The sequence below is a fragment of the Podarcis filfolensis genome (assembly GCF_964270895.1).
Source record: "Podarcis filfolensis genome assembly, chromosome: 10".
NCBI classification, from domain to species: Eukaryota; Metazoa; Chordata; class Lepidosauria; order Squamata; family Lacertidae; genus Podarcis; species Podarcis filfolensis.
The window spans coordinates 55,135,066-55,160,859 of record NC_139612.1 but is presented as its reverse complement, the minus strand read 5'-3'; the positions used below and the strand labels follow the sequence as shown (position 1 = coordinate 55,160,859).

Here is a 25,794-nt window from a genome sequence, read left to right as displayed (position 1 = left end):
GCACATTTTTTCTCATTATAAGTGAGTATCAGTATTGGATCTGAAATGGTTTTTATATATTTGTTTTAGCTTGTAGATGATAGATAAATAGATGGGCTGGCAGACAATGAAAGTATCAAACAGCACATCAAGCAAGTTTGCTGAACACTTCTGAGAAGCTACGGATAATGCAACAGATCCAACAACGTGGGACACATTAACACCACATGGCCTCAACCTTGAGCAGCCTTTCTCAACCTTGGGTCCCCAGATGTTGTTGGACTACAACTCCCATCATCCCTGCTAGCTAGGGATGGTGGGAGTTGTAGTTCAACAACATCTGGGGAGCCAAGGCTGAGAAAGCCTGGCCTAGAATATAGTACATCACTTAGCTTCAGCGACCAAAGACCTCCTGAGCATTCCATCCTCAAAGCTCTATAACATCTTCAAATATCGGAAGGGCTGTCACATGGATGATGGAGCAAGTTTGTTTTCTGCTGCTCCAGAGGACCTGAACCAATGGATCCAAATTACAAGAAAGAAGATTCTGACTAAACATTAGGAAGAATTTTCTGACTGTAAGAGCTGTTTGGCAGTGGAACGGACTGCCTCAGAAGGACTGTCTCCTTCACTGGAAGATTTTAAACAAAGCTTGGATAGTCATCTGTCAAGGCTTCTTTGAGCCCCTTCCAACTTTACATTTCTATGAGACCACCCTGGAAACAGCATCATTTCATTGGAGTAAAGCTGGAATCCAGAACAATTTGCTATAAGAATTTAATTTATATATTTAAAACTGTTTTTAATTGTTTTATATATATATGGAACTGTTTTAACTCCTTTTGCACACACAATTGTCTTAGAGATGTTTTTGTTGCATTGCGAAGTTGCTTCGAGAAGTGATTCCTCAATGAAATAAATAATCAAGGCTGAGTAGCGTCCTATGGAGATCCCATGCAACGGAGGCAAAGGGGCTGCCACCTTAATGTTGCATTCGAATCCCACTTATTCAATAGGGCTTACTTCTGAGTAGAGGATTGCACCGCAACTCTTCCTGCTCACCCGCATACACCTTCCTGACCACTTGCCAAGAATGCTTTGCCTAGTTGGCCTGCTAACTCTTCTCCTTGAGCACATTAATTTATTTATCACAGTTATAACCCACCTTTCCTACGAGGAGCTCAAGGTGGCATAAATAGTTCTCCTCTTCCCTGTTTTATCCTCAACACAGCCCTGTGAAGGTAGGCTAGGCTGGGCTTGAGTGACTGGCCCCCAGGTCACCCAGTGAGTTTCACGGCTGAGATGAGATGGGATGAACCCTGGTTTTGGTCCAGCACTCTAACCACTATACCAGACTGGCTCCCAATCCAGTTATGGTGAAAATGAGAGGGCGGGGAAGCAAAGTACTTACACTGCTGGGATATAAGAGAGGCAAAGGAAGCAACAAGAGTGGAATCAGGATAACCAGCAACAGGTTTCTGGCGCGGAGCAGCTCCTTGACTACTGTCATCCTTCTGTTCCTGGTGTATCTCCTTGATGACCCAATGGGAATCCTCAGAGTCTTCCTCCAGCCCTGGGAAAATGGTTCCCTCCTTCTATGGAAGAGTTATTGGCGGCTCTTGCTTCTTTTCTCCTTTAAAGGGATGTTGTGAAATGCATTGGAGAGCCTCTGCCTTTATGTAGGACTGACTAGTGCCTCCTCATGACCATCGCACCATAAGTGTCTGAGGAACATAATGTTCTTCCTTCTGACCACCACCAGGAAAATCACCAGGCGGCCTCCGTGGAGCCCATTTTCTTTTCGCCTCCCATCACATTTGTTTGCTTGGAGTATGAATCAGGTAGGCAGAAACCCAAACGTTTTCTTGAGCCTCGCTTTCTTCTTCTTGCAGGTATGCCCACTTTCAGGTGCACCTCAACGAAAGAGTTAGCATTCAGTTTAGCACAAATTAAAACAGGGATGAAAATCCTCAGCTTAAAAACAAAACAAAACTATTTTCTCTCCCTCACTCTCCCTTTATGCTTTTTGCATTCTTTCCTGTAACATTTCTCAACTGCTTAAAGATTATCTTCCTGCTCCTTTCCCTCCCTACCCTCAGATCAGCAGTTCTCAGGGAACGCACAGAGAAGCAATTCTTACACAGATTACCTTCATCTTGAGATAAAAACTTGAGAGGAAGTCCCGACCTATTGCAGCTCACCAATGGGAGGGATGGAAAGGAGCCCGGCTCCGCCTGCTAAGAGGATGGCATTGGAGGAAACCAATATCCTTCCAAGACAAGTGCTATTCCCTCCCTCCCCCCAACCCCTGGCCCCACCATCCACCTCAGCTGCTGGGCAGTGTGACTGCTTCAAGGCCAAGGAATGGCTGTGAAAATATAAACTCCCCACTGGCAATGCGAAATGATTCACTTTTTACCTCACGTTGTTCGCCAGTTGCAACTTTAGCCATTAAAACCGATAAAGCAGGACTGTGCAAATAGTGGTGCCCATAATATTAGTCAGGGGCCATATCGTTCTGTAACCTTTGGCTCCTGCCTCAGGTTCTCAAGCAGTTCAGTCTCTGTGGGAGACGATTATAGTAGAGAAATATTTGACGAAGGGCCACAACTCAGTGGTAGAGCACCTGCTTTCAGACCCTATTTTCCAGGGACATCCCTGATTTAGAGAAGCCATCCCAGTTTCTGATTTGATCCCAGAATGTCCCACTAAGGTAAAGGGACCCCTGACCATTAGGTCCAGTCGTGACCGACTCTAGGGTTGCGGCGCTCATCTCGCTTTATTGGCCGAGGGAGCCAGCGTACAGCTTCCGGGTCATGTGGCCAGCATGACTAAGCCGCTTCTGGCGAACCAGAGCAGCGCACGGAAACGCCGTTTACCTTCCCGCCGGAGCAGTACCTATTTATCTACTTGCACTTTGACATGCTTTCAAACTGCTAGGTTGGCAGGAGCAGGGACCGAGCAACGGGAGCTCACCCCGTCGTGCGGATTCGAACCACCAACCTTCTGATCGGCAAGTCCTAGGCTCTGTGGTTTAACCCACAGCGCCACCCGTGTCCCTTAATCCTGTATAGGGAGGTGTTTTTTTAATGGTCAATGTTTTATTATGTTTTTATATATGTTGAAAGCTGCCCAGAGTGGCTGGGGCAAAGACGTGTGGGGTATAAATAGTAAAATTATCATTATGGAATGGGACATCCCTATTTTCATCGGAGAAATGTTGGAGGGTATGTGCTTTTGCAGGTTTAATCCCCGACATTTCCAGGTTCGGCTGGGAATGTGCCCAGCATGATACCTTGGAGAACTGCTGCCCGCCAGTGTAGACAGTACTGATCTAGATGGACCAGTGGTCTGACTCAGTATGAGAGCTTCCTATATTCCAATGGGATTGAAAGTACTGTACGCTGAACCCTGGTGCATGGAGTCAACTGCAGTTCACCCCTTGAGGGATGTGTTTGCCTTCCTTCCACAGCTTGAGTCCTGTTCACACACGCTTAGTAATGCTACTGAAAAAAGCTAGCTAGCTTTTATTTTTGATTTATTTATTGGCCACACCACACTTTGCCTGTTACCCTGAAATTTACTCATTCCTAGCCTGGGTGTGGGGTGTAGGCCGGGATGGAGGAGAAATTCAATTCAGTTCACATGCAAAGGTGAATCTACCTGATTCTCTCTTTCTCTCTTTTTGAAACAGAATGTGAACCGAAACACAGTCCCTGATCAAAATTTGAACTTTTCTGAATTTTGCAGGAAGACTATGCCTAGGAGAAATGTGTATATTAGAGAAAATTGCATGCAGAAATGTGTATGTGATGAGAAATTTCCACAGAAATGCTGGTGAATTTTCTTGAGAACTTTTTCTTTTTAAAAAAGCAAACTGATGTAACAAGGTGAAGAATGGAATTGAAGACTGGAAAAATGAGAGAGTGAGAGAAACCAAAAGTGACGGATTTGCCCAGCCCTACTTGAGGACAATGACTTTCCCCCTCTGGGAGCCTTTTCTGGCTGGAGAGTGGGGTAAAAATCAGGTAAACAAATGCATTTATTAAATGTATAGATGCATAAATGAGACTTGCGACCCTTAATGGCTTCCTTCTTTGTTCATGTGCCAGAGGTTTTTAATGCACCAAAGAAGAAAGCTTTAAAAAACAGTTCATAGCAAAAAGATGTGAAGTGGTAAACCTCCCCATCCCAAAGAGGAAAAGTACTAATATATTTTGAAAGTGACTCCCCCACTCCTAAGCAATGAGTAGATGAGTTCATAGAGGACTGGCATTTAGTTAGAAATCAGTGAAACTTGAAATTAGGGTTGTTTTCAACTGACTGGAATTAAAAATAAAATAAAATTCTGGGTGAGCTTTCTTGGTTCTGTGCTTGCTGCCAGAATTATGTGTGCAACTGCATAAATGGCCAGAATCTGGGGCACGTTGCCAATGTGTTGTCGTTTTTGAGTAAAATCGGAATCTTTTGACTGAAGGTCAGCTGCATCATTGTCATCTCGTGTGTATGCTTCTTCTCAAAGTAGGAAATCCAGAGGAACCTACCTGAAGACTTCCAGCACCGGACAGCTCATCATCCTCTAGGTCAGTAGTCTTTGGCCTTTTCTGACGTGGGATCCACTTTTAACCCAGAAATGCATTTGGGGATAGAGAGAGATGCTGCTGTTGCAACATGCCTTAGATCAGGCCATGATCTGGTAGTGGGTCCACCTGCTAGTCTAAGACCAATGCTTTAGATAGTTGGTTGCATTGTCAAGTGACTCTTACCATCAAGAAGTATCTTACAACATTCAGCTGACATCTACCTTTCTGTAACTTAAGCCTGCTAATGCCATTGCTGGATTTTGGACAAGATGGCCTCTGTGGAATTCCCTTCCCTAAGTTCTATATTCCCAGACCCTCCAAGTGTCCCTATTTTCCAGGGACGTCCCTGATTTAGAGAAGCCGTCCCAGTTTCTGGTTAGATCCTGGAATGTCTCACTTTTCCTTAGGACATCCCTATTTTCATTGGAAAAATGTTGGAGGGGATGGAGTTATTCAACTCCCAAGCCATCTGAAGGCAATCCTGTGTAGGGAATGTTTTCCCCCCAATATTTAATATTTTGTCATGTTTTTATATATATTGGAAACTGCCCAGAGTGGTTGGGGCAACCCAATCAGTTGTGTGGGGTATAAATAGTAAAATTATCATTATGGAATGGGACGCCCTTATTTTAATTGGAGAAATGTTGGAGGGTATGCCTGCATTCCTGCTCTAAGGATATGCTTGGCGACCAGTTCATTATCTCCTGGTTGCCTCTCTAGCTTTCCTGAGCATCTGGAAAGACTTTTCTTTTAAAAAGAAAACTAAATTAGATGGTGGTGATAAGGGCTTTTAAATACCTTGTGTGCCCTTTCTGCTGGCACTGTTGCTTATCTCCACTGATAAATGTACCTTGAATCCAAGTATGCCTCAAAGCACGGGTGTTTTACATCTTCATTAGAGATGCTTTAGTAAATAAAATAGACCTTTATGGATGTCATTCCCATATTTTGTGCTTCTGACATTACCCACAGTAAAAGAGGAGGGTGGAAGCCAACAAAGCTCTATTTTACAAGCAGGAAGCAGAGGGTTGTAAGAGTTATTTCTAAGGTTCATTGATCCACTGGGAGCCCGAGGGTGTTTTATGCTTTGTTTGTATATGTATTATTCAGAGAGCTAGCAACGCCGGCTCTTAAATCAACAACACTCCATTTTGACTGTGGGAGAAATCCCACTGTGCTGGGAAATGTGCTTCAGAGTTTAACAATGGCTCTCTATATAAAGAAGGGGTGATGAAGCCCAGGCCTGAAGGCCAAATGCCTCTCTCTGGACCTTGGCACTCTCCCCCTTCTTTGCCCCCCCCAAGTGTTTTTGCCCAGCTGGAATGTGTCCAGGAACTTTGATAATGCCTCTTGCTTTCCTTGATGGGGGATAGAGGGGTTGTATGAGTTTAAAATATACATGTGTTGCTCGGTCTACCTTTGGCTCTGGCCCTGCCCAGCACTGGCATGTGACTCCCTGTAAGATTGCCTAGAAGGGAATGGTGCTTCGCAACCAAGGAATACACATGGCAGAGAGTTAGCTCTTTATTGTCAATGGGAACACTTGCAGTCGCTTCGACACCTCTGAATTCCTACGCACAACAATCTGGCATCTAGGCAGCTAATCTCAGGTCTATGGAGCAGTTTCAGCGCAGTCAGCACCCTAGTCGTGGCGATTCTTGCATTCTGCTGACCTGGGCTGTCTGTCTCTCCTAACTGCCTTCTTCCAATGCACCACAGACAGCATGTTTAGGTAGGGCTGTTATATGTCTGGGATTTCCCAGATATTACCAGGATTTCAAAGGCAGAATTGACGTCCAGGGGGAATTTCTATTATTATTATTATTATTATTATTATTATTATTATTATTATTATTATTCAGTTTTACATTTAACATTTGCATTCACATGTAGATCATAATTATATACAAATAGGATTCTCTGAATCCCTAGACTTCCCTCTATTTCCCCTCCATGGGTTCCATAGTTATTTTCCAACTGCATCGTATGAACTCAATTCATAACATTGTTCTTGTTAAATTGCAAGTGTGTTTTTTTTTAAATCCTGCCAGTGTTTTTCATTGCTTACAGTCTTCTCTTAAGTGACTTATAATTTTTTCCCATTCTTTATTAAATTTATTATCTGCTTGGTTTCTGATCTTCCTGGTTACTTTCACCATTTCTCTGTTATCTATCCTTCTCTGGTAATCCAGTGAGAATTTCCAGAAGGCAGTGGTTTGTCCTGGATCTTCGGGAAGTAAACCGAGAAACCGAGGTGGTTTGGTGTGGTTTTTTTTGGCGTTTTTGTAAAGAAAAGCTCAACAATTTGGGTGGTTTCCTGGTTTTTACTTTTTGAAATAGGTTTAGGAAAGACCCCCCTAACCAAGTGGGCAGACAGAGGCACAATTATCCCTGGCAGGCTGTACATTCCAACAGGCGATGTGTGAACAGCTGCATTGGTCTACTCCAGGCACATCCAAATATATAGAGATGCGATCTACTCCCAGTACAGTGGTACCTCGGGTTAAGTACTTAATTCATTCCGGAGGTCTGTACTTAACCTGAAACTATTCTTAACCTGAAGCACCACTTTAGCTAATGGGGCCTCCTGCTGCCGCCGTGCCGCCGGAGCACGATTTCTGTTCTCATCCTGAAGCAAAGTTCTTAACCTGAAGCACTATTTCTGGGTTAGTGGAGTCTGTAACCTGAAGCGTATGTAACCCGAGGTACCACTGTACAGTGGTACCTCTGGTTGCGAACGGGATCCATTCCAGAGGCCCCTTCGCAACATGAAAAGAATGCCACCCTCAGCGGTGCGTCGCTTCTGCGCATGTGCGTGACATCATTTTGCACCTCTGCGCATGCACGAGTGGTGAAACCCAGAAGTAACCCTTTCCGATACTTCTGGGTCACTGCGGGACGTAACCTGAAAGAACGTAACATGATGCGGACGTAACATGAGGTATGGCTGTATAATAAAACTGGCAGTGATCTACCCATTGTCATTGCTCAGAGTTGTTGAGCTTTATTTAGGAAAGGGTTGCATAAAATCACTCACCAAGCAGTCCACAACCATCCCTCCTTCCCCCACTCTACCACAGACAAGGGGAATACAAGTGGCACCAATGAAACATGGCGCTGGGGGCGGGGCACATCACGATAGCTCAGGAGCAACCAGACAATCTATTTTTTCACTCCCACGATCGATCTGAAGAACCCTGGTGATCTACCTGGCGACCACAGTCAACTGGTTCAACATTGCTGGTCTACTCGGTGTGACACATGGTGGCAATGGCATGTTGTTGCATTAGTTTGAGTGGACGTTGAACAGAAGCCAGGCAGAGTGGTGACAAGGAGTGAGAGGGCAGAGCTGTTTCTACCTGGCACCTCTAAACTGGTATTTTACTCTCTGAGATCCAATGGAGCGTGCTGTCCCATCACTGGAGTCCCGTGACACAGATGCGGTCCTGCTACACACATGTAGTCGGATTCCTTTCCCTGCTGCATGTCAAACAAGATGAGCTGCCTGCTGTTGTTTCTCTGACTGGCTGACCAAATGCGACCTAAACTAAACTATTCATTCTGCAGGGGATGCAGCAAAATTATGACTCACGCCACAGAGTTACTCAATCACAGGACAGGAACAGCCAGGAATGGTGTAATTACACAGCTAGTAGAATCTTTGATCTGCCATTGCTGAACAGATGTCTGAGCCCACACGGAGTCAGCTCTAGGCTTGGAGCCATAGGAGGACGTTGACGCTGCTTGGGCCCTTTCAGTCTGACTGCGAGTGCTCTGTTTTTGGAGATATATATAAATATTAGTGTTCCTAGAAAATAAATGCTGACTCTCCACCGTTTCTGTACAAAGGGGCTTCAAATGCCACTGTTGCTAAGGTTCCTCGTTTAATTTGCAGAAATTGTGGGATTATCTCCCCGTTACTTTAATATCGTCTCCAATCTCTAAGGAAAGTGAGATCTGGATAACTCAGTCTTCATCTCTTATAGTGGGTAACACAAAAATAATTGTGTCATCATCTCTTAACCAAGCTAAACCAAAAGTATGTTCTAGGCATGTGAAGCAACCACAATATTCATTTTCTATCTGTATCTAGCAATGCGAAAGAGCCTGATCTGTTTCAGATCTGCTCTGTGTTGTTCTGGTTTGACATTTGGGTCCAAATCTGACCTATTAAGTCCGAAGCTCTGTTTAGCCCCCATTGACTAGAATGGGAAATCTAAAAGCGGCTATGACTTCTTTTGACATAAGTGGATGTAATTTGTAGGCCAAATAGCCCTTGCAGAATGGATCAAGTCTGCCAAAGTTCAAACAGATCCATCCAGGGATTTCCATGCAGGGAACATTTAAGGTGGTTTGCTGTTTGTTTGTTGTCTGAAAGAAATAAAGTATTTAATTGTTTTATTTTATTCCAGAATTGGATGCAAATTGCAGGCACAGTTCCCACTTCTGAAGGAACGAATACTGCCAAATTTCTGACAGGTAGCTACAGCAGTTCTCCTACAAAGTCAGACTACCATTTTCAGGTGGGAAAACAAAAAACAAAAATCACATTCCCTCCCTTAATTTGATTGGGGCAATCCATTTGAGAAATGGGGACACAAGGACAGTTAAGTAACCTGTCAAAGTTCGGACAGATAGGTCCAGGGGCTATCATACTAGGTGATTTTATCTTGTTATAACAAAATGGAAAAGTCACAGTTTTTTCTCCCCAATCCCCACTTCCTAGAAATATTCCCCCTTGAAGAAAAAAGAGAGGGCACTATGATTTCTGATGGTTTGTTAGGAAAAGGGATTGTTTTCTTAGACCCCAGTAGTCTAACTCTACTGCTTATGCCCTGTTGTTGCAGCCAGAATATGGAGGAGAAAGGCAGACTGCATGTTTACTTCGACATTCCTCCTCTAAATCACTGACAGTGAAGTGCACTGGGAAAATAATTCACTGATTAAAAGATAATCAAAATGTCCATCAAAATGAAAGATCCCCCATCTCCCCTCTCCTATATATTCCCTCTCCTCTCAAGTGTTAGACATTTTACCATTCAACTTGATTTCATTTTTCAGGAAAGGAAAGGAAAGGAAGGTCATGCGCAGAAATTTTGGGGGATGGAGGAACCGAGGCAACAGAACTACTTCTTTGGGGATTCCCTAATTCACCTGTTAATAGCTTGATCTAACTCAGGAGCATGACATCGTGACCGGAATCACCCCAATTTGCCTCATTACTTGAGGTGCACACAGAGCCAATGCATAACCCTGTTATTCCCTGCTGAAAAGCTAATGAATTCATCAATGAGAATTTTATTGAATGGGTATTTTCTCCACCATGGATCCCAAACATTCACCAGTTTTCAAGTCGGGGGGGGGGAAGGCTGCGATTCTATGCACGCTTATGAGGGGCAAGGACCCATAAAATACAACAGGACGATCCTGAATAGACATGCTTAAAAATGCCCTGCAATGCTGTTTGCACAAACAACTCTGAGGCCTTTTGACCCTGGATGTATGTGTATCAAAGCAACTGCCACACTTTGTATGCACATTCACATAAACCTAGAGGGAGTAACAAGAGGGAACATCAAAGAACCAATGATTCATTCACTTAGAGTAAAATGAAGGTACCCTAAAAGTTAGGATCAGATTAAATGATCTCGATGTATAAGTCTATGGACATTAATTTTCCCTATACAGATTTTGCATGGTTTATACTGATTCCACTCGCCAGTGAGTGGGAGAGAAAATGGTGTTTTGGGCTTTGTGGCTACCATAGTATCTGAAAACAAAGGGGCATGTTGGTTGCCAGAGAAATGTCCTTGGTTCTTTATATAAATTAATGTCAGCTGGGATGGACAGATTGGTGCATCTGTCCATTTTGGTTTCTCCCACTTTCTCACTTACCCAATTTTAAGGGCAGTTTGGTGCATCGTTTCAGAAAATGTGAACCAGGTAGGCTTGCATGAAAATAAGAAACAAACTGAAGCAGGCCTAGCCTGGGATGGGACTCCAGGATGATACCACTCTACAGAGAAGTAATATGTGAATAAGGTTGGGGAGGGAACAAGGAAACAGAGCAATATTCCCTTCTCTCCTGTGCCCTCCCCATTTGGTCACTGATTGTCAGACAAAGAAAATGAAGTGTGTCTGGGGGTTGAGGTCAGCTTGCAAGGAGAGTTTTGGGAGACAGCAGGCTGGCAGGACTGAGATGGTGTTTTGAGTCCTCAGACTGGCTCCGCAAAAAAAAGTAAGGTGTCTCATTTTACCTTCTGGGAGAACTCAGTTAATTTCCAAACTAATCTGAGCGGAGCTTTGGGGAAATCACTTATCTCCATGAAAGGCTGCGGAAAACTCTGCATTCACTGTGCTTCATACAAAATTCGGATTATTTAAAGGAGAAAAGAATAAGAAAGGAGGATTCTTAACTCATTGGTTCCATTTCAGAAGCAGGCACAGGCAATTTGTAACTCCCAAAATCCAGGGAGAAATTCAGACAAGGAGCAATTTCAGAAGCACGTAAAAGATTTTTCAACAGGTGCCCTCTAGGAGGAGCTAGAGAATAAAGAATCTTTCCACGCCTGCAGTCCTAAACTTTTTATATATACAAAAACAAAGCAAAAAGGCAGATGTGCTTCCTATTAAAGTAAATCTCTGGACTACAAAGTCCGTTGAGATGAGGACGTCTGGCTGGTTGAGAATGTCAAGTCGTGCTTCAGGGCCTTGTAGAGACCCACAAAGGATTCAGCCCATGTGTCTTTCTGGTGACCTTGGGACTGAGCTGCCCTATAGGCTGTGTAGACCATGGTCAACACTGTCCTTTCGAAATCTTCTTTCTTCAGCACCCCAGGGTGGCCCAGCAGCCTGGCATTCAGTCGGCGAATGTCCGTGATGCTTTTAGGGATGACGTCATTGCAGAGAGTGTCAAATGCAGTCGCCTTCCTCATCGAAGCCAGCTCCTCATCTTTGACAGAGATCTTCAGGTCGTCGTTGATCTGCAGCTCACTTAGAAGAAGCTGGGGCAGAAACACACAGAGGAGGAATGAGGCGGAGTTGTCCCAAAAGATGGCAGGGCAACCGTATTTTGGAGTGGTACCTTCCAAACAAAACGTGGCTCATTTGCTGTTTGGGAGAACCCAGCCAGCCTCCCACAGGAACAATGCATAACATTCAGGTTAAATTTAGATTGTTTTTATTGGAACATAAAGCAGACAAAGGGGCTGATTAGTTTAAAAATAAAATGGCAGGAGGCAGGTCAGCAGCCCTTACAGCTGTAGTCCATCACTCAGCTGTGTCTGAGACCACATTCTTCTGAAGCCAGCATCTAACCCACCATCTACTTGGTCTACGATTTCTGTAAAAATATTGCTCTGGGGCAGGGCCACAGAACCTGTGGCTTTCCACATGTTGTTGGACTTCAATTCCCATCAGCCCTTGCCAGCATAGCCAATAGCCAGGGGTGCAAAGCCATCAACATCTTGGAATCCTACTGTATTTGATTGCTTGTATTTGATTACATGTTGTTCTTATATTCAACTAATAAAATATTCAAAACAACAACATCTTGGAATCCCAAGACGTGTATCTTCCCACCCATGTTCCTGTATGAGTCACGGCACCCAAAATGGTTGCTGTGCTCTTGTGTGAGAAAACGGGATGTCCTGTTTTTTCCAGGACATTTGCAGGCTGTGCGGGATGATGGATCCCCATTCCTGCGTTATGATGACAACTTTAAGCATGCTTATTGGATTCAGCAATGAAGCTGTGGATTGACAGTGACAACTCTACACTTCTGTGATTCTGTGATTCTATATTTGATGTGGGAGAGAGCCTTTCCATATGCCTCGTTCCCTAACCACAGTAAACTGATTCTTCAGGGTTTTCCCCCTAATGCCTGTAACTTTATTTCAGCAGTGTGGATGGCTGCTCTTAAACATGAGAGCAAAAGCCTGCCAATAAATGCCATGACATCTCTCCGCCAGTAGCATAGAGCATGGTAGGGCAGAGACACTCACCTGCCTTCTGAGCAGGTGAGTCACTGCTGGTTACTGAGAGGAGGAGGATGGGTGAGACAGCAGGAAGGCAGCGTGGTGCAAACACACTGGCGGGAGCACCAGGTTGGCTTTGCCAGTGCATTTGTGCTGTGCCACCTGCCCTGCCACCTCGCCCCTCCCCTTCGTAAACAGCAGTAAGTCAACAAGTGCTTCTGTCCCACCAGGCTGTCCGACACCACTCTGCACCAAGTTCCTTATCCTCTGTGCTGCCTTGAATATATTGTTATATCTGGTATATTTCTACACAGAAAGATGGTTCTCTGGTGTATACTGAACCTCAAACAGAAGGTCCACATCATCCTGAGACTTCTGAAGCACTGGGTTGAGGAGAGCTGCTGAAGACCTCTTCACTCGCTGGGCAGATGGGAAGAGCATCGCTGGGGAGGAAGGAAGAGATAAAGAAAGAAGCTGTTGCGCTCACTGTGCAGCTGCCCCTGCTACCCACCCCAGCCTGACAGGGCTGCTGTTTTTCAGAGCTGCTGCTCATCAGGCAAAAATGCAGCCTTTCATTTAAAGCATACCTTTTGAACTTCTGCCCAGCGTTGTTAATAAATCTGGTATCTGAGCTCTGACAAGCCTTGGCTCAAACTGAAATAATTGCTCCCTTTTTTGCCATTCTGTTCCTTCCTTCTAACACCATATTCCAAGACTTTCCTTCTTGTTCTTTTATATATATATATATATATATATATATATATATATATATATATATTGATTTTTGACATACAAAATTATAAACCGTACCACACAAAATTATCACAAATACAGTCTTATTGGGCTTCCATCAGCACCTCTGATAATCTTCCATCTTACATCACTTCTTATGCATCCCCTAACTTAATACTGTCTTTATATCTCTTAACCTATCTTCTCTCCCTTTCCATTTTAACAATATTTCCATTAATACTCCTCACAGAACTTCTTGCAAACCTACAAACGTCGTCTGGTCATCACAAATACTCTTCAGATAGTCCGTAACTTTCCTTCTTGTTCTAATGGGGAAGATTATTCAGTGTGAGGCCCAAATTCCTCTCTGAGCATGAGGCATTATGGGAGTTCAAGGACACATTCCTGCCAGGCAAAAACACTTGGGGTGTGTAACAAGAGGCATTGAGGGGTGTGCTTGAGGAGAGGGGTGTGTGGCCGGTGGAGAATTCTGAGGGCCAGATGGAGAAGGCAGGGGGCCACATTCAATCCATCCAGGCCTGTGGTTCCTCACCCCTGCTGATGGGAGCACAGTAAGAACATATGAACATAATGTTCTGCTGGATCAGGCCAATGGCCCATCTAGTCTAGCATCTTGTTCTCACAGTGGCCAACCAGATGCCTGTAGGAAGCCCACATGCAGGACCCGAGTGAAAGAGCACTCTCTCTTCCACCCAGCGGTTTCAAACAGCTGGCATTCAGAAGCATGACTGCCTTTCAGCATGGAGGCAGAGCGTGGCCATCAGGACTACTGGCTAACAACAACCTTATACTCCATGAATTTCTCCAATCCTCTTTTAGAGCTGTTGTGGGTTAAACCACAGAGCCTAGGACTTGCCGATCAGGAGGTCGGCGGTTCGAATCCTCGTGACGGGGTGAGCTCCCGTTGCTCAGTCCCAGCTCCTGCCAACCTAGCAGTTCGAAAGCACGTCAAAGTGCAAGTAGATAAATAGGTAGCGCTCTGGTGGGAAGGTAAACAGGGTCCCTTTACCTTTACCTTAAATTGATGGCCATCTCTATCTCCTGTGGGAGATAAAGATTTTGCCCATTGTTTCAACCCTTTGGACTCACTCTATGGGGCTGAGATCTTTAAATCAGAAGTCCTCTTTTATTATCTGGTTGGCCACTGAAAAAACAGGATGCTGGACTAGAAAGAATTGAGGTTGATCAATGTCCATCCGTCCCCCACACCATGTCACCCTCACAATGGCCCTGTGAGGAAGGGGGTTGCAATCCAGGCTTCCATTTCTCCTCCACCTCCTCCATTCCTTTTAGGTTCTGCTCTCCTTTGCATTCCCTTCCCTCCTGCCTAAGCTGCAGCACCTTTCGCACAATGTTCTGCCATGAAATCTTGAAGTGTTAATTGCTTAGTAATTAAAACTTCAATCACCCAGCAGTTACAATGTTTATTTGCTAAACAACCCCTGGCAGGGATCCAGGCTACAATGATCAAATTAATAACTTTTAAAGCACTGTTCTTTGGGGAACATAGCTCATGGAAAGGTCTGTTCCCGAGGGATAGATGAATTAATCCATTGCAAAATGACTAAGGGCTCACACGGATTTCCTTTCATGCCACAGTTTCCAGACCCTCTAAGTGTCTCTATTTTCCAGGGACAGTCTCTGATTTACAGAAGCCATCCCAGTTTCTGATTTGATCCCAGAATTGTTGGGTATTCCCTGGCTCTCTAATTACTTCTGGCTTTTATTTTATGGCTGATGAAAGGCGATCTTGAAAACCTCATGCCCTTCCATCCCAGGCCACTGGGCATGTTAAGACTTCTATCTCCTCCCATTTATGCACATGGTTTCTTGTTTTGTTAGCTTGCTCTTCCTTAGGCTTTACTCAGTAAATGCATCATCACCAATTGCCAGTGATTCATTTTGCAAATTGCGCAAAAAACAAAAACAGTTTTGAGATGGAGAAACATGTGCCGCCAGTATTTGGCCCAGTGTTTACAAAACCATGCAGAAACTTTTCTGCTGACTCGGCTTCCCCCTACACCAACGCAGAGCTGTGACACTTGTTCCGTATCAGAGAATAGGATGGCAGGATTAATGCGATTTGCCATCTCTATCTTCTTCCCCTGGAGGAGTTTATGTAAAACAATTATTTCATCTCAACATGCACTAATTTATTTTAATGATGCCTCCGACTCACATCATGTACAGTAATTGTGACTGCTTGGGAGACAGGAGATCCCTGATCCAGCATAAGACTGGATTTCAAAATACACCGAATTGGGAAACTCTCAGCACAATTAATGCTCTGCTTTGCTCTGGACCACATCAATGAGTCCAAAGGGGGGGGGGGTCTTGCTCTCTGGCAGCCCAGGACCTCCATACATGATGCCCAAGACTGTGTCCCAGAGAGGTCACTTCAGTGCTGGTCACTTTAGTGCTGCTATTGCAGCAAAAACAATGTCAGAGGCAGCAGTTACTTTGACTTGCAGACTCCAGCATATAGTCTTTCCCATCACCAGTCGCTAATCCCTATGTTAATTGGGGAGGGCAGGGACTGAACCTGGCTATGCCCTTCTGCTGTGCCCTGACCCCACTGCTTCTTGGTTGTTTTCTTACTGTTCTAACATTTTAACCAGATGTGTGAGCTTCCAGGTGTTGTTGAACAACCTCCTTCAGTCATGCTATCTGGAACTGATGGGGTTCGGAGTTCAAGAGCATCCAGATAGCCATAGGTTCCACATCCTCACTATAAGGAATGTCTGCCTGTAGGCAGATCGAACAAGCCCGCTAAAGTAGGGATGGGGAACCAGTGGTTACCCTTACACAGGTGGACTCCAACTCCCATCAATCCCATCCAACATTGCCAGTGACCAGGGGTGATGGGATTTAGAGTCTAGCAACATCAGGTGTAGCTTGCACAATAACCTAGACCAGCTCTGCTGGTTCTGGTTTGTTTCTTTTTACTATGGAAGGAGGTGGTCAGTGGGCGAAGGCATGGTGGGTGCTTTCAATTCAGAAACAAGCCAGCACTTCATCCTGCTGCAGCCACTGCCTGCCTGCCGCTGTGCTATGCAGCACGTGAATCCTCAAATGGCCCTTGGAAATTGCTTAATTCAAGGTGCACTGGCTTTGCTGCCTGCCAGGCATGCAGCGAAAGAAGACAAGCAGTGGGAAACCAGCATGAAAGAGGACAACTGGCCACTCTTCCTGGTGGGCATCACATGGAGATGCTGGCTGCATCAGACAATACTTTCAGGTGGGGGCTGTTGACATGGCCTCCACTATTTGTGTTGGCACAGTGACAGAATCTGACCATTGCAAATTCCAATGCTAACTGCCTTTAACTGCACCTCTTGGATCAGAATGTAAGGATCCACTGGATTTTCCACATCTCTAAATGTTGCAGTATGGCATCCCAAAATACATCCATTTTCTTTTTCTTATATGGGAGAAAGGACAGTTGATTTTCACTCCCATGGGGAAGATAAATCTACCTTCCACTCTGGGCACTAGGTGGTCAGCACCCTGACCGTGATCTCACTGGTATTATGTCATAGATTATAGGCATTTTGCTGGGGTGCCTCTAGACTGTCACTATTTTGCAGGAAGGATTCATCCACAAACCAAAACTTTAGTTTTCCACACTCAAAATAGATTAAATTGCTCTCTTGCTCTAGCACAACAAATCCACTTTCAAAAAGAATCAGGCTTCTTTGCAGTTTGGAGAATGACAGGGGCATGCACTGAAAAGTGTGGAATGACTGAATGACCAACAGGCATAAACACCTTGCAAGGAAATCAAAATGAATGAAGGACAAATGCTCATTGCCATATAACCACTCAGCAAACAAATCAGAACAAATGCTCAATAAATACTGCATATAATCTCATCTCTGCTCAAGCTTTGCGCAAGCAAATCGGAATGAATGCTCGATAAACAGGGTGTCTGGAGCGGGAAGCTAGTCATATATTTTAAAAAGGCAATTGTTTTGCTTAGAAGTTAATGCTTCTAAGAAACAGAATGCAAGCACTGGTCCTGCCAATGCTGCCAGGGCAGGATTTGGGGGCACAAGCCCAGGAACCCAGTCAGCAGAATGGGCAAGAGGGTCCACTGAATGCAACAGGGCTGGTGTGCCACATTTTGAAGGAAGTGATGTAATGCAGCAGTGACCAGGGACAATGGGAGCTGTAGTCCAGCAAGATCTGGAGGGCCATAGGTTCCCCATCCCTAATCTAAAGAGAGGCCATTAAACCCAGAGTCTCAAATTACCTTCCGTATTTTTCGCTCTATAAGACGCACTTTTCCCTCCTAAAAAGTAAGGGGGAATGTATGTGCGTCTCATGGAGTGAATGCAGGCTGCACAACTATCACTGAAGCCAGAAGAGCAAGAGGGATCACTGCGCAGCAATCCCTCTTGCTCTTCTGGCTTCAGGGATAGCCACGCAAAGCCTCTTGAGCGCAGCCAGAGAGCTCCTACCTCTTCACTCAGGAGGCTTTGCGTTGCTTTCTTGTTTCTTGTTTTCCTCCTCTAAAAACTAGGTGTGTCTTATAGTTGGGTGCGTCTTATAGAGCGAAAAATACGGTAGGTACACCTAAATTGCTATTAGATGAAGTGATCATGCAATATCCTTTCAAAGGACGGAGAATGGAAGAGGGAGGGGGAGAATTATCACGCGTCCTTCCCAAATTCAACCACAGCTGCAATTTGTACAATGCTTTGAAATCTGATGATGCAGATTTAAAGATGAGGTCCCAACTCCACTTACCTGGGCGTAAGCCTGACTGAATTACGTAGGATTGTGCTGCAAATCCTTTGAAACGGCACAGATGTATGCAAAATTGTTTCACTGTAAGGAATTCATTCCAAGCAGGAGGAAACACTTGACATCATGGGGCAGTTTGGCTCAGCAGTTGAGCCCCACCGTCATGGAATTAAGGGTGGAGTGCCCCCATTTTCCAGGAAGTCTAGAAAGGAAAACCAAACTCCACCAAATGATCTCTTCAGAGAACATGACATAAAGCCAGACTCCAGACAGAGAACAAGCAATCTCTCCAAATGCCGCTCTCATTACAAAGTTCTCTGCTCTTTTCCTCTTAAAGAAGGTGAGGCCCTGGCAATGAGACTAATGGCTAAGAGGCTCTCGTGCATCTGGCAAAAACTGCCCTTAGGTGGGTTTGAGAAAGGGAGTGGTCAGCAGCCTAGGCTATTGCGGGCGAAATCACTCCCTCTTCTCCCTCTAGAAGGAGGAGGAGCAGATTTTATGCTGCAAAAGGAGTCTACTGTCCATCTGTTTATATGAATCCAGCTCTTTCATAATCTTAAAAAGCAGTACTCTTATTTAAAAATGAATCGGAATAATAGCTGGTCTGTGGAACTTTGCTTAGTGCCAATTCTAGCTGGGCGTGATTTGTTTTTATTCTTGGGGCAGAGCTGTGGAAAAGATAATCATAACCTCAGGCAAGCCAAAAGTGTGACCCTGTAGACAAGAAGCTTCTGTAAGTGTCTGTGAATATTTGCTTTTATGTGGAAATAGAGGGATTGGGTTTGATGCAAACTGATCTGAGGTTAGATCCAGACTAAAAGTGCAGGCCTAACTGTCCACTCAGAGGTAATTCCAACTGAATTCAGTGGGATGGGTGATCTTATTCCCAGGTGGTTTTAAAGCAGAGGTTGGATGGCCATCCGTCATGGATGCTTTAGTTGAGATTCCTGCATTGCTGGCGTTGAGCTAGATGACCCTCAGAGTTCCCTGCAACTCTAAAAATTTATGATTCTATGATTCAGGTAGGGATGAGTAAATCTGGCAATCATCTATCCACATAAAGATGGGCAAATCTGACAGCTTAGGTTGCTCCCTGTCTCTTCTTTTTCCAATCTTAAATTCAATCCTCCACATTTCCACATCAGTTTGCAATTTTTTTAAAAAAAAGCCTTTGTGAAAATTCACCTGCATTTTAGTGCAAGCCTAGTCCAAATATACACTGCTTTGACTGCATTTTTGCCTAATGTAACCTTTTTGCAAAGCTTCAGGATACTTGAATCAGCCAAATGGTTGGTTGGGATAGAGATGGCCTGAGAAAAAACAGCTTGAGATTTTATTCCTTTTCCTAGGGACACTGAGAAGGAGGCTAAAACCTTGACATTTGGCAACCCTAGCCAGGATTGGCAGACAAGTTGTTCCAAAAATATCTACCACATCTCTGTGGTTATTTCATGCTGTACTTATTCACAATGAACCCTAAATGTTAATAATTAGCTGGCTTTGCCGTGTGCAGGCAACCCATTTTTTCAGATGTCACTGACCGCATAGTCCTCATTCCATGGAGAATGCTGCATATGGCTCATTACAGACATCTGTCCTTAATATATCCTGCCCTGATTCAACTGACAATGGATAATTATTGTTCGTTTACAGCTTCTTGGGGAGGGGAGGAGAAATACATTTTTTTTAAGTGTTCAGATTAGTGCCACACCAAATTTTGGCCACTAAAAATATGGGGGATAATAATATCCCACCCACCCCTTCCCCACACTGCACTGCAACCAAGCCACGATGTCTCATTGATTCAGCAACAAGCTTGGAATAAAGAAGGGCACTGCACTTTGAGAAGGACGTAGAGCAGGGGCTGATGGGAGAGGTAATCCAATAACATCGGGGGGGTGTCACAAGCTCCCCATCTTTGATGTAGAAAAAGTGGTTCAAAGGAGCTCAACAAAGATGGAAATTGGAAAATAAGTCTTGTGAAGAAAAGAGGTAAAGGAGCTCAGTATGTTTAACCTGGAGAAGCGGAGCAGGGTGAGGTGGAACTGTTAGAATTCCTGCTCCATGACTGGAGTCATAGGATTTTTGTCTGTCACATGACGGTATATGTTTTGACTCCACAAGTGGGAAGTGACAGAGACAGGATGTTTGTGTTACTGTGTTCCGTGAAGTGGGACTAATGTCCTTTGTCCTTTTTTTCTCTGCTGTCTGATGCTAGAGAGAGAGGGAGCCATGTTGCAGAACTCCATGTGTGTTTATATGTAAATAAAGTAGATTAGCCAAAATGCTGAGTAGCTGAGGTCTGTCACGCTATGCTGCGAAGACTCTGTGGATCCTTAAGTATGCTGGTGTTGGTTAGCATCGGTTGCTGTGATGTTCGGGCTGAAGAAAGCTTTTGAAGCTTCCGAACGAAAGACCAGGAGGGAGAGAGCATGCCAGTCGGGCATGTATCTCTGCCAGGGTCCTACTTGTGTGTAGGTACTCTGGATACCTGAATCATAGAATCATAGAGTTGGAAGGGATCCCTAAGGATCTAGTCCCAACCCTCCAAAGGATTCCACCTAGAAAGAGGGCAAAGACTTGTTTGTTCTCTGTTGCCCCAAGGAATAGAGCATGATATAAGGAGCTTAAATTCCAGGATGACAGATTTCAGCTGAACAGTAAGATAACAGTAAAAAGCACTATGGACAATGGAACCAATTACTCAACGGTAGGGATTTGGGGGGGGGGGTTGAAATTTGATCCAGTTTGCATTGAAAGGGGAACCTGCCAAATTTCTCAGAAACAATGTGTGAACACAGCTACGCCAGTTCTGCATTCTCTGAAGCACAGCTATCCTTCAAAGTTCACAGGGGAAAGTGCATACAAAAATTAGGAGAAATTTGCACGGAAAAGCTGAAGGGTTTTCATAAGGACTAAATCCGCCCCCCACCCCCACCCCACAAAGTGATATGGAAGTGCAGAGAACTGAATTTTGAGATTGGAAAAATGAAAAACCGAGGGGGAAATGAAGTTGACAGAGTCGCCCATCTCTAGCTAGCGAGTGAATGAGTGTGTGGACTCTCTCATTGGAGGTCTTTAAGTGGAATGGGCTGGGCAGCGGCTGTGGTCCTCTAGATGTTATTGGACTCCAGCTTTCACAAGTCCCAACCAGCACAACCAATGGACAAGAATGATGGAAGTTGCCATCTTGTGAAACCTAAAGGATGTCATCTCTCTATCTCTGGGTTTCCCGCAACAAGCAGGGAGTTGGACTAGTTGACCTATGATACCCCATAAAACTGTATAATTCTATGGACAGATTTGTTTCAAAATATCCAAATCAGGCAAAGGCTTTCTCTCTTTTAATTAAAAAAAATTACAAATTAAACTTGTGCTGTAAGCCAAAGTTCTCTCGAAAACCTGTGGATTTTGGGGCAGTCCCAACAATCTTGGATAAGAAGTGTTTTTCTTCTCCATTACAGACAGTGCAATCAAAGCAAACACAGACCCAGTGCCAAATAACAGCAAAGAGATCAAACAGGTTAGGACATTATTACAGACTTCTTCTTTTTCATTTTAGCCACAATGACCTCGAAGTAACCCATGAACTTAACTTTCCCTTTTACCTAGCGGTGCTTAAAGGACTCCTGGTAAAATGCCATCTAGAATATGCTAATTTACAAGCATAGATGCCTTTGGGCACCTTAAGGAAACTGGGGTCTCTATGGCCTTGAAGTTTGCAGCATGATCAGTTGCCCTGTAAGTAACATTTTACTTTAAAAAGTGGGGAAGGGCAAGCAATCTGGGTCCTGGCCACCCCTTAACAATGCCCCCACTATTAATCACCAGCAAAATGAACCAGATATTGCCATATTCCATACCAAGCTCTAAACATTTCCAGGGAGCTTTTTCGAACGCAGTGGAACATTTTGATCCCAGCAGAAACGAAAAGGGAAACTCCCGTTAGTTAAATATCCAGTTCTCTAAGGGGGATCTGAGGACACAGAAGCACATCCAGCTGAAAGTCATCTGCTTCCCAATCTACGTCTCCGGATGTGCCTTTTCATGCAGACGGGGTCAGGCATTCCTATTTGGGGCCACTGGTTCTTGCACGTGAGTAGAGATGGATCCGGCCCCCTGTATATGAGCAAGATGATTATTGCAAGTGCTCATCTGCCTGCCTCCATAAACAGTGCAACACACAAATAAGTTACCATGCTTGTTTTTTTTCTAAATGATGCTCACAAATCCTCAATAACCCTAAGAAATGAACGTGTACGGTACCCCAACACTGGGAGTGATATGGAGTGACAATTGAAGGGGTCTTGCTAATATTCCTTAGAGAAAAGCAGTGTCAAAAGGGAGGCTTTTAGCCCCTGCCACTGAACGAGAGGCCCAGTGTGCTTGCCAGATGGTGGCGCAGTGGTTAGAGTGTTGAACTAGGACTTGGGACTAGGACCAGGGTTCAAATTACCACACTGCCAAGAAGCTCGCTGGGTGATCCTGGGCCTGTCATTCTCAGGCTAATCTACCTCACAGGGTTGTTGTGAGGATAAAATGGGGAGGAAGAAAATTATGCATTCCCCCTTGAGCTTTTTGGAGAAAAGGTGAGATATGAATGTATTAAATATAAAAATAAAGAATATACTTTAGCACCATGCAGGAGGGCAACTGCCAAGTGCACCACAACGGCCACCCATGCCATCATTGCTGTGCACTCAGGAAGGGAAGTAGGATCTCAGTTCCAGGGGGCAAATGTGGCCCTTGGGAGTCTCCCCAGCTCATACACATCAGTGCCCCAACTCTGCATCCTCCTTGAGATTGTGGGGAGCGGTTGGCCTGACCAGCCCGTGACCTTGGACTCTGATCCTGCTTTTGGCTTAACTGGATGGCAAACCCTCCAACATCTCGCTGATCAAAACCAGGATGCTCATTTTTCTTTTGCCCCCCGAGTTCTCGCGGGAGCCAGCTGACTTGCACCAGAGCACTGGACCAAAAACCCAAGTGTAAGAGCCCCAACTGCTGGATCTCCTTCCTCCGTTCAGAATTCCTTGGCACAAAAACTGGCTGTCTACCAGTGAGTCACCAGAAGAGCCATTGATGGAGCCAAAGCTAACCAGGCTAGCCCCCAGCAGGCTCTCCAAATTGGTTCATGGCCACCCAACTGGCAAGGAGAACACTGACTCATGTGTGTTAAGCAGCATGGCTCCTGCATATCACTTATTGACCTTCTACACATGGGTCTGGCCTGACTGATTTCTGGACCACCCAGAAAGGAATGTAGATCTTTGTGTTGCTACAGATATTTTTTTTACATGCAGGTAGAATCCCCGCGACAGGGCGAGCGCGACCGTTGTTCGGTCCCTGCTCCTGCCAACCTAGCAGTTCGAAAGCACGTCAAAGTGCAAGTAGATAAATAGGTACCGCTCTGGCGGGAAGGTAAATGGCGTTTCCGTGCGCTGCTCTGGTTCGCCAGAAGCTGCTTGGTCATGCTGGCCACATGACCCGGAAGCTGTCTGCGGACAAACGCTGGCTCCCTCGGCCAATAAAGTGAGATGAGCGCCACAACCCCAGAGTCGGTCACGACTGGACCTAATGGTCAGGGGTCCCTTTACCTTTACCTTTATGTGATGGTAACAACGCAGGCTGAACCTGTATTAAATAAAAAGTTCTCATTCTGACATCTGCACTTGTAATAGTAAAAAAGTATTATTCATTTTTAAACTCCCATTGGCTTTTAAAATTCCCAGAAGAACTCCAGAAGCTTTCTATGCTATAGTTGATCATTTTAAGGTGTGGCGTATCAGTGCCATGTGAAATTGTTATGTGTCAGATGAATGGACGCACAGAGGCAGGGCTGGGGAGGTTGCACACCATAACCAAGAGTCATTTCGGCTACCTGGAGCAAATGTCTTTGGCACTATGCGTTCAACTTTTCTTATCGGAACTGATAGCAACAAGCAACACAGCAGGATAAACTTTGAGAAGCACTGAATGATTCTGTTGGTTCGCCGGCATACAATGCATTCTGTACCACCACTTTGCATGTAAGCATTCTTTTTCTGGGGCAGATTCATGTCCCACCTGATCCCAATTATACAGTTCTGCAGCCGCATCCTAATAATATGTCAATCAACCTTCCCCCCAACTAGTCCATGCCCTATGTTCTGCAAATAATGGTCATTGGTGACTGAGGCTGGTGGGAGTTCTAGTCCATAGTATCTGGAGGGCACCAGGTTGAGAAAAATGGAAGACCATGTCAGGGGAGTTGTATGGCTCTATCCCAATTTGGCCTTGCCTTTTTTTCTGCACTCACACCTAGGTGGTTACATCTCCACTTTCAATAGTAAAAAAGTATTATCTATTTTTAAACTCCATTTTAAAATTCCCAGAAGAACTCCAGAAGCTTTCTGGAGTCCTCCTTTAGGACAGCCCAAGAATATCAGCAAGTGAATGTATTAGATGGAGTACAAGGTTTGCCACACCAGCACAGTGTTTGCAACCAGCACCCACAACAGGAGCCAATCTGGGGTATTGCTCTGGTGTCATCAAATGGGGCAATGCTATAGTTGATCATTTTAAGGTGCAATGTATCAGGGCCATTGCCTTTCTTTCTGTGCTCACACCTAGATGGTGACATAGGATGAAGCTATAGGGAAGTTGCTTTTAAGCTGCTGCGGTAGTATACGAATAGAGGTGGATGAATAATATACACTCCTCTTTTAAGAAATGCTGCTACTTAGCTTTCCTAAGATGAGATGAGGCACCGAGCTGGGTTTAAAGGCACATGGCACAGAGACCCCTTGCTGAAGCTAAGTGGTTCTGGCTCTGGTTTTGCAAGCTTCTTTGAGATCAATAAAAAAATGGTGATATACTTATAATAAATATACATATAATAAATAATGGTGGCAGCCGGGTGCGTGTGAAGTTAAGTTGAAATAAAAGAGGCACGCCAACATTTATTTAAAAGAGGAATCAACCGCTCTTCCTTAATTTCCCTTTACATTGCGAGAAAAAGCAGAGCTCAAGATAGGATTCCACCGCAATGTGTTTAAAATCAACCAGACTCAAATGCACAGCTGCATGTGGTTGAGCGTAGCAAGAAAAATTCAGCTCAGGTCTTTGGCTTGCAGGGTTTCTGTTTGTGTGAACAGAGTCCATGTAAAAACATATGAGACCAATTAGTAGTGTTCGTTTACAGGACTGAATTCCAGATAGGGACCCTGGGGTTTCAATGTCCACCTTTTGCAGCTGGAAGAGAATCTATGTTAAAGTTAATTTTTTGCAAGAAAAAAAACAGGGGGCTGTTGTATGAAGTGGATGGGAATAGACGAACATAAGCAAACAAGCAAATACGCAGACCACTCTCAAGAGCTGGTAGAGGGAGATGGGGAGAGGGAGCCCTCAGTTGATCTCTCCTGTGCAACACCTCTGTTTCTCTGCTGTAAGCAATTTATATTTATAACTCTTACCTCGGTTCCACCTGGGAGGCACAATGGCATGAGCATTGTAATATAACAATAGCAGCAGCACCGTCTTCAAGTGCATCCTTGATTGTCCAAAAATAGTGCCCTAGCAGTGCCTACAGGTTAGGCCTTTCTTCCCAACCTTCTCCTTGTATCTGTAACAGCCAGCAAATTCTTCTCCTCTTCCCTCCTGGTAGCAGGAAAAACTTGCTGAGCGCAATTTTTTTTCCTGACAAACTAGCGGCACCTCGCCTTAAACCAAGTCTCTTTGGGATCAGGGAATTCATTTGCACAGACGGGCTCTGTTTT

The 25,794-nt window shown here is 44.7% G+C and overlaps 2 protein-coding genes and 2 long non-coding RNA genes across 4 annotated transcripts in view; 2 read left to right on the top strand and 2 right to left on the bottom strand.

Annotated features, from left to right (window-relative positions):
• The window catches only part of SLC13A4 (solute carrier family 13 member 4), a 39,687-nt gene extending 37,524 nt beyond the window's left edge, over nt 1-2,163 (bottom strand). The window contains exon 1 of the mRNA XM_083572356.1: nt 1,391-2,163. Within this exon, the coding sequence (XP_083428482.1) occupies nt 1,391-1,489 (99 nt within the window). The 5' untranslated portion in view covers nt 1,490-2,163. The remainder of the gene's footprint in view (nt 1-1,390) is intronic.
• Nucleotides 1-9,858, top strand: part of LOC310742833 — a 13,828-nt gene extending 3,970 nt beyond the window's left edge. The window contains exon 2 of the long non-coding RNA XR_014538714.1: nt 8,975-9,858. This is a non-coding gene — a long non-coding RNA (uncharacterized lncRNA). The remainder of the gene's footprint in view (nt 1-8,974) is intronic.
• The window catches only part of LOC310742845, a 164,190-nt gene that overhangs the window by 63,056 nt on the left and 75,340 nt on the right, over nt 1-25,794 (top strand). The gene's annotated exons all lie outside the window — the stretch shown is intronic.
• Nucleotides 9,845-25,794, bottom strand: FAM180A (family with sequence similarity 180 member A). The gene is made up of 3 exons (XM_083572428.1): nt 25,492-25,794; nt 12,881-12,981; nt 9,845-11,566 (listed from the first exon to the last, which is right to left on the bottom strand). The coding sequence occupies exons 1-3, from the start codon at nt 25,565-25,567 to the stop codon at nt 11,210-11,212; spliced, it is 534 nt and encodes a 177-aa protein (XP_083428554.1). The 5' UTR covers nt 25,568-25,794; the 3' UTR covers nt 9,845-11,209.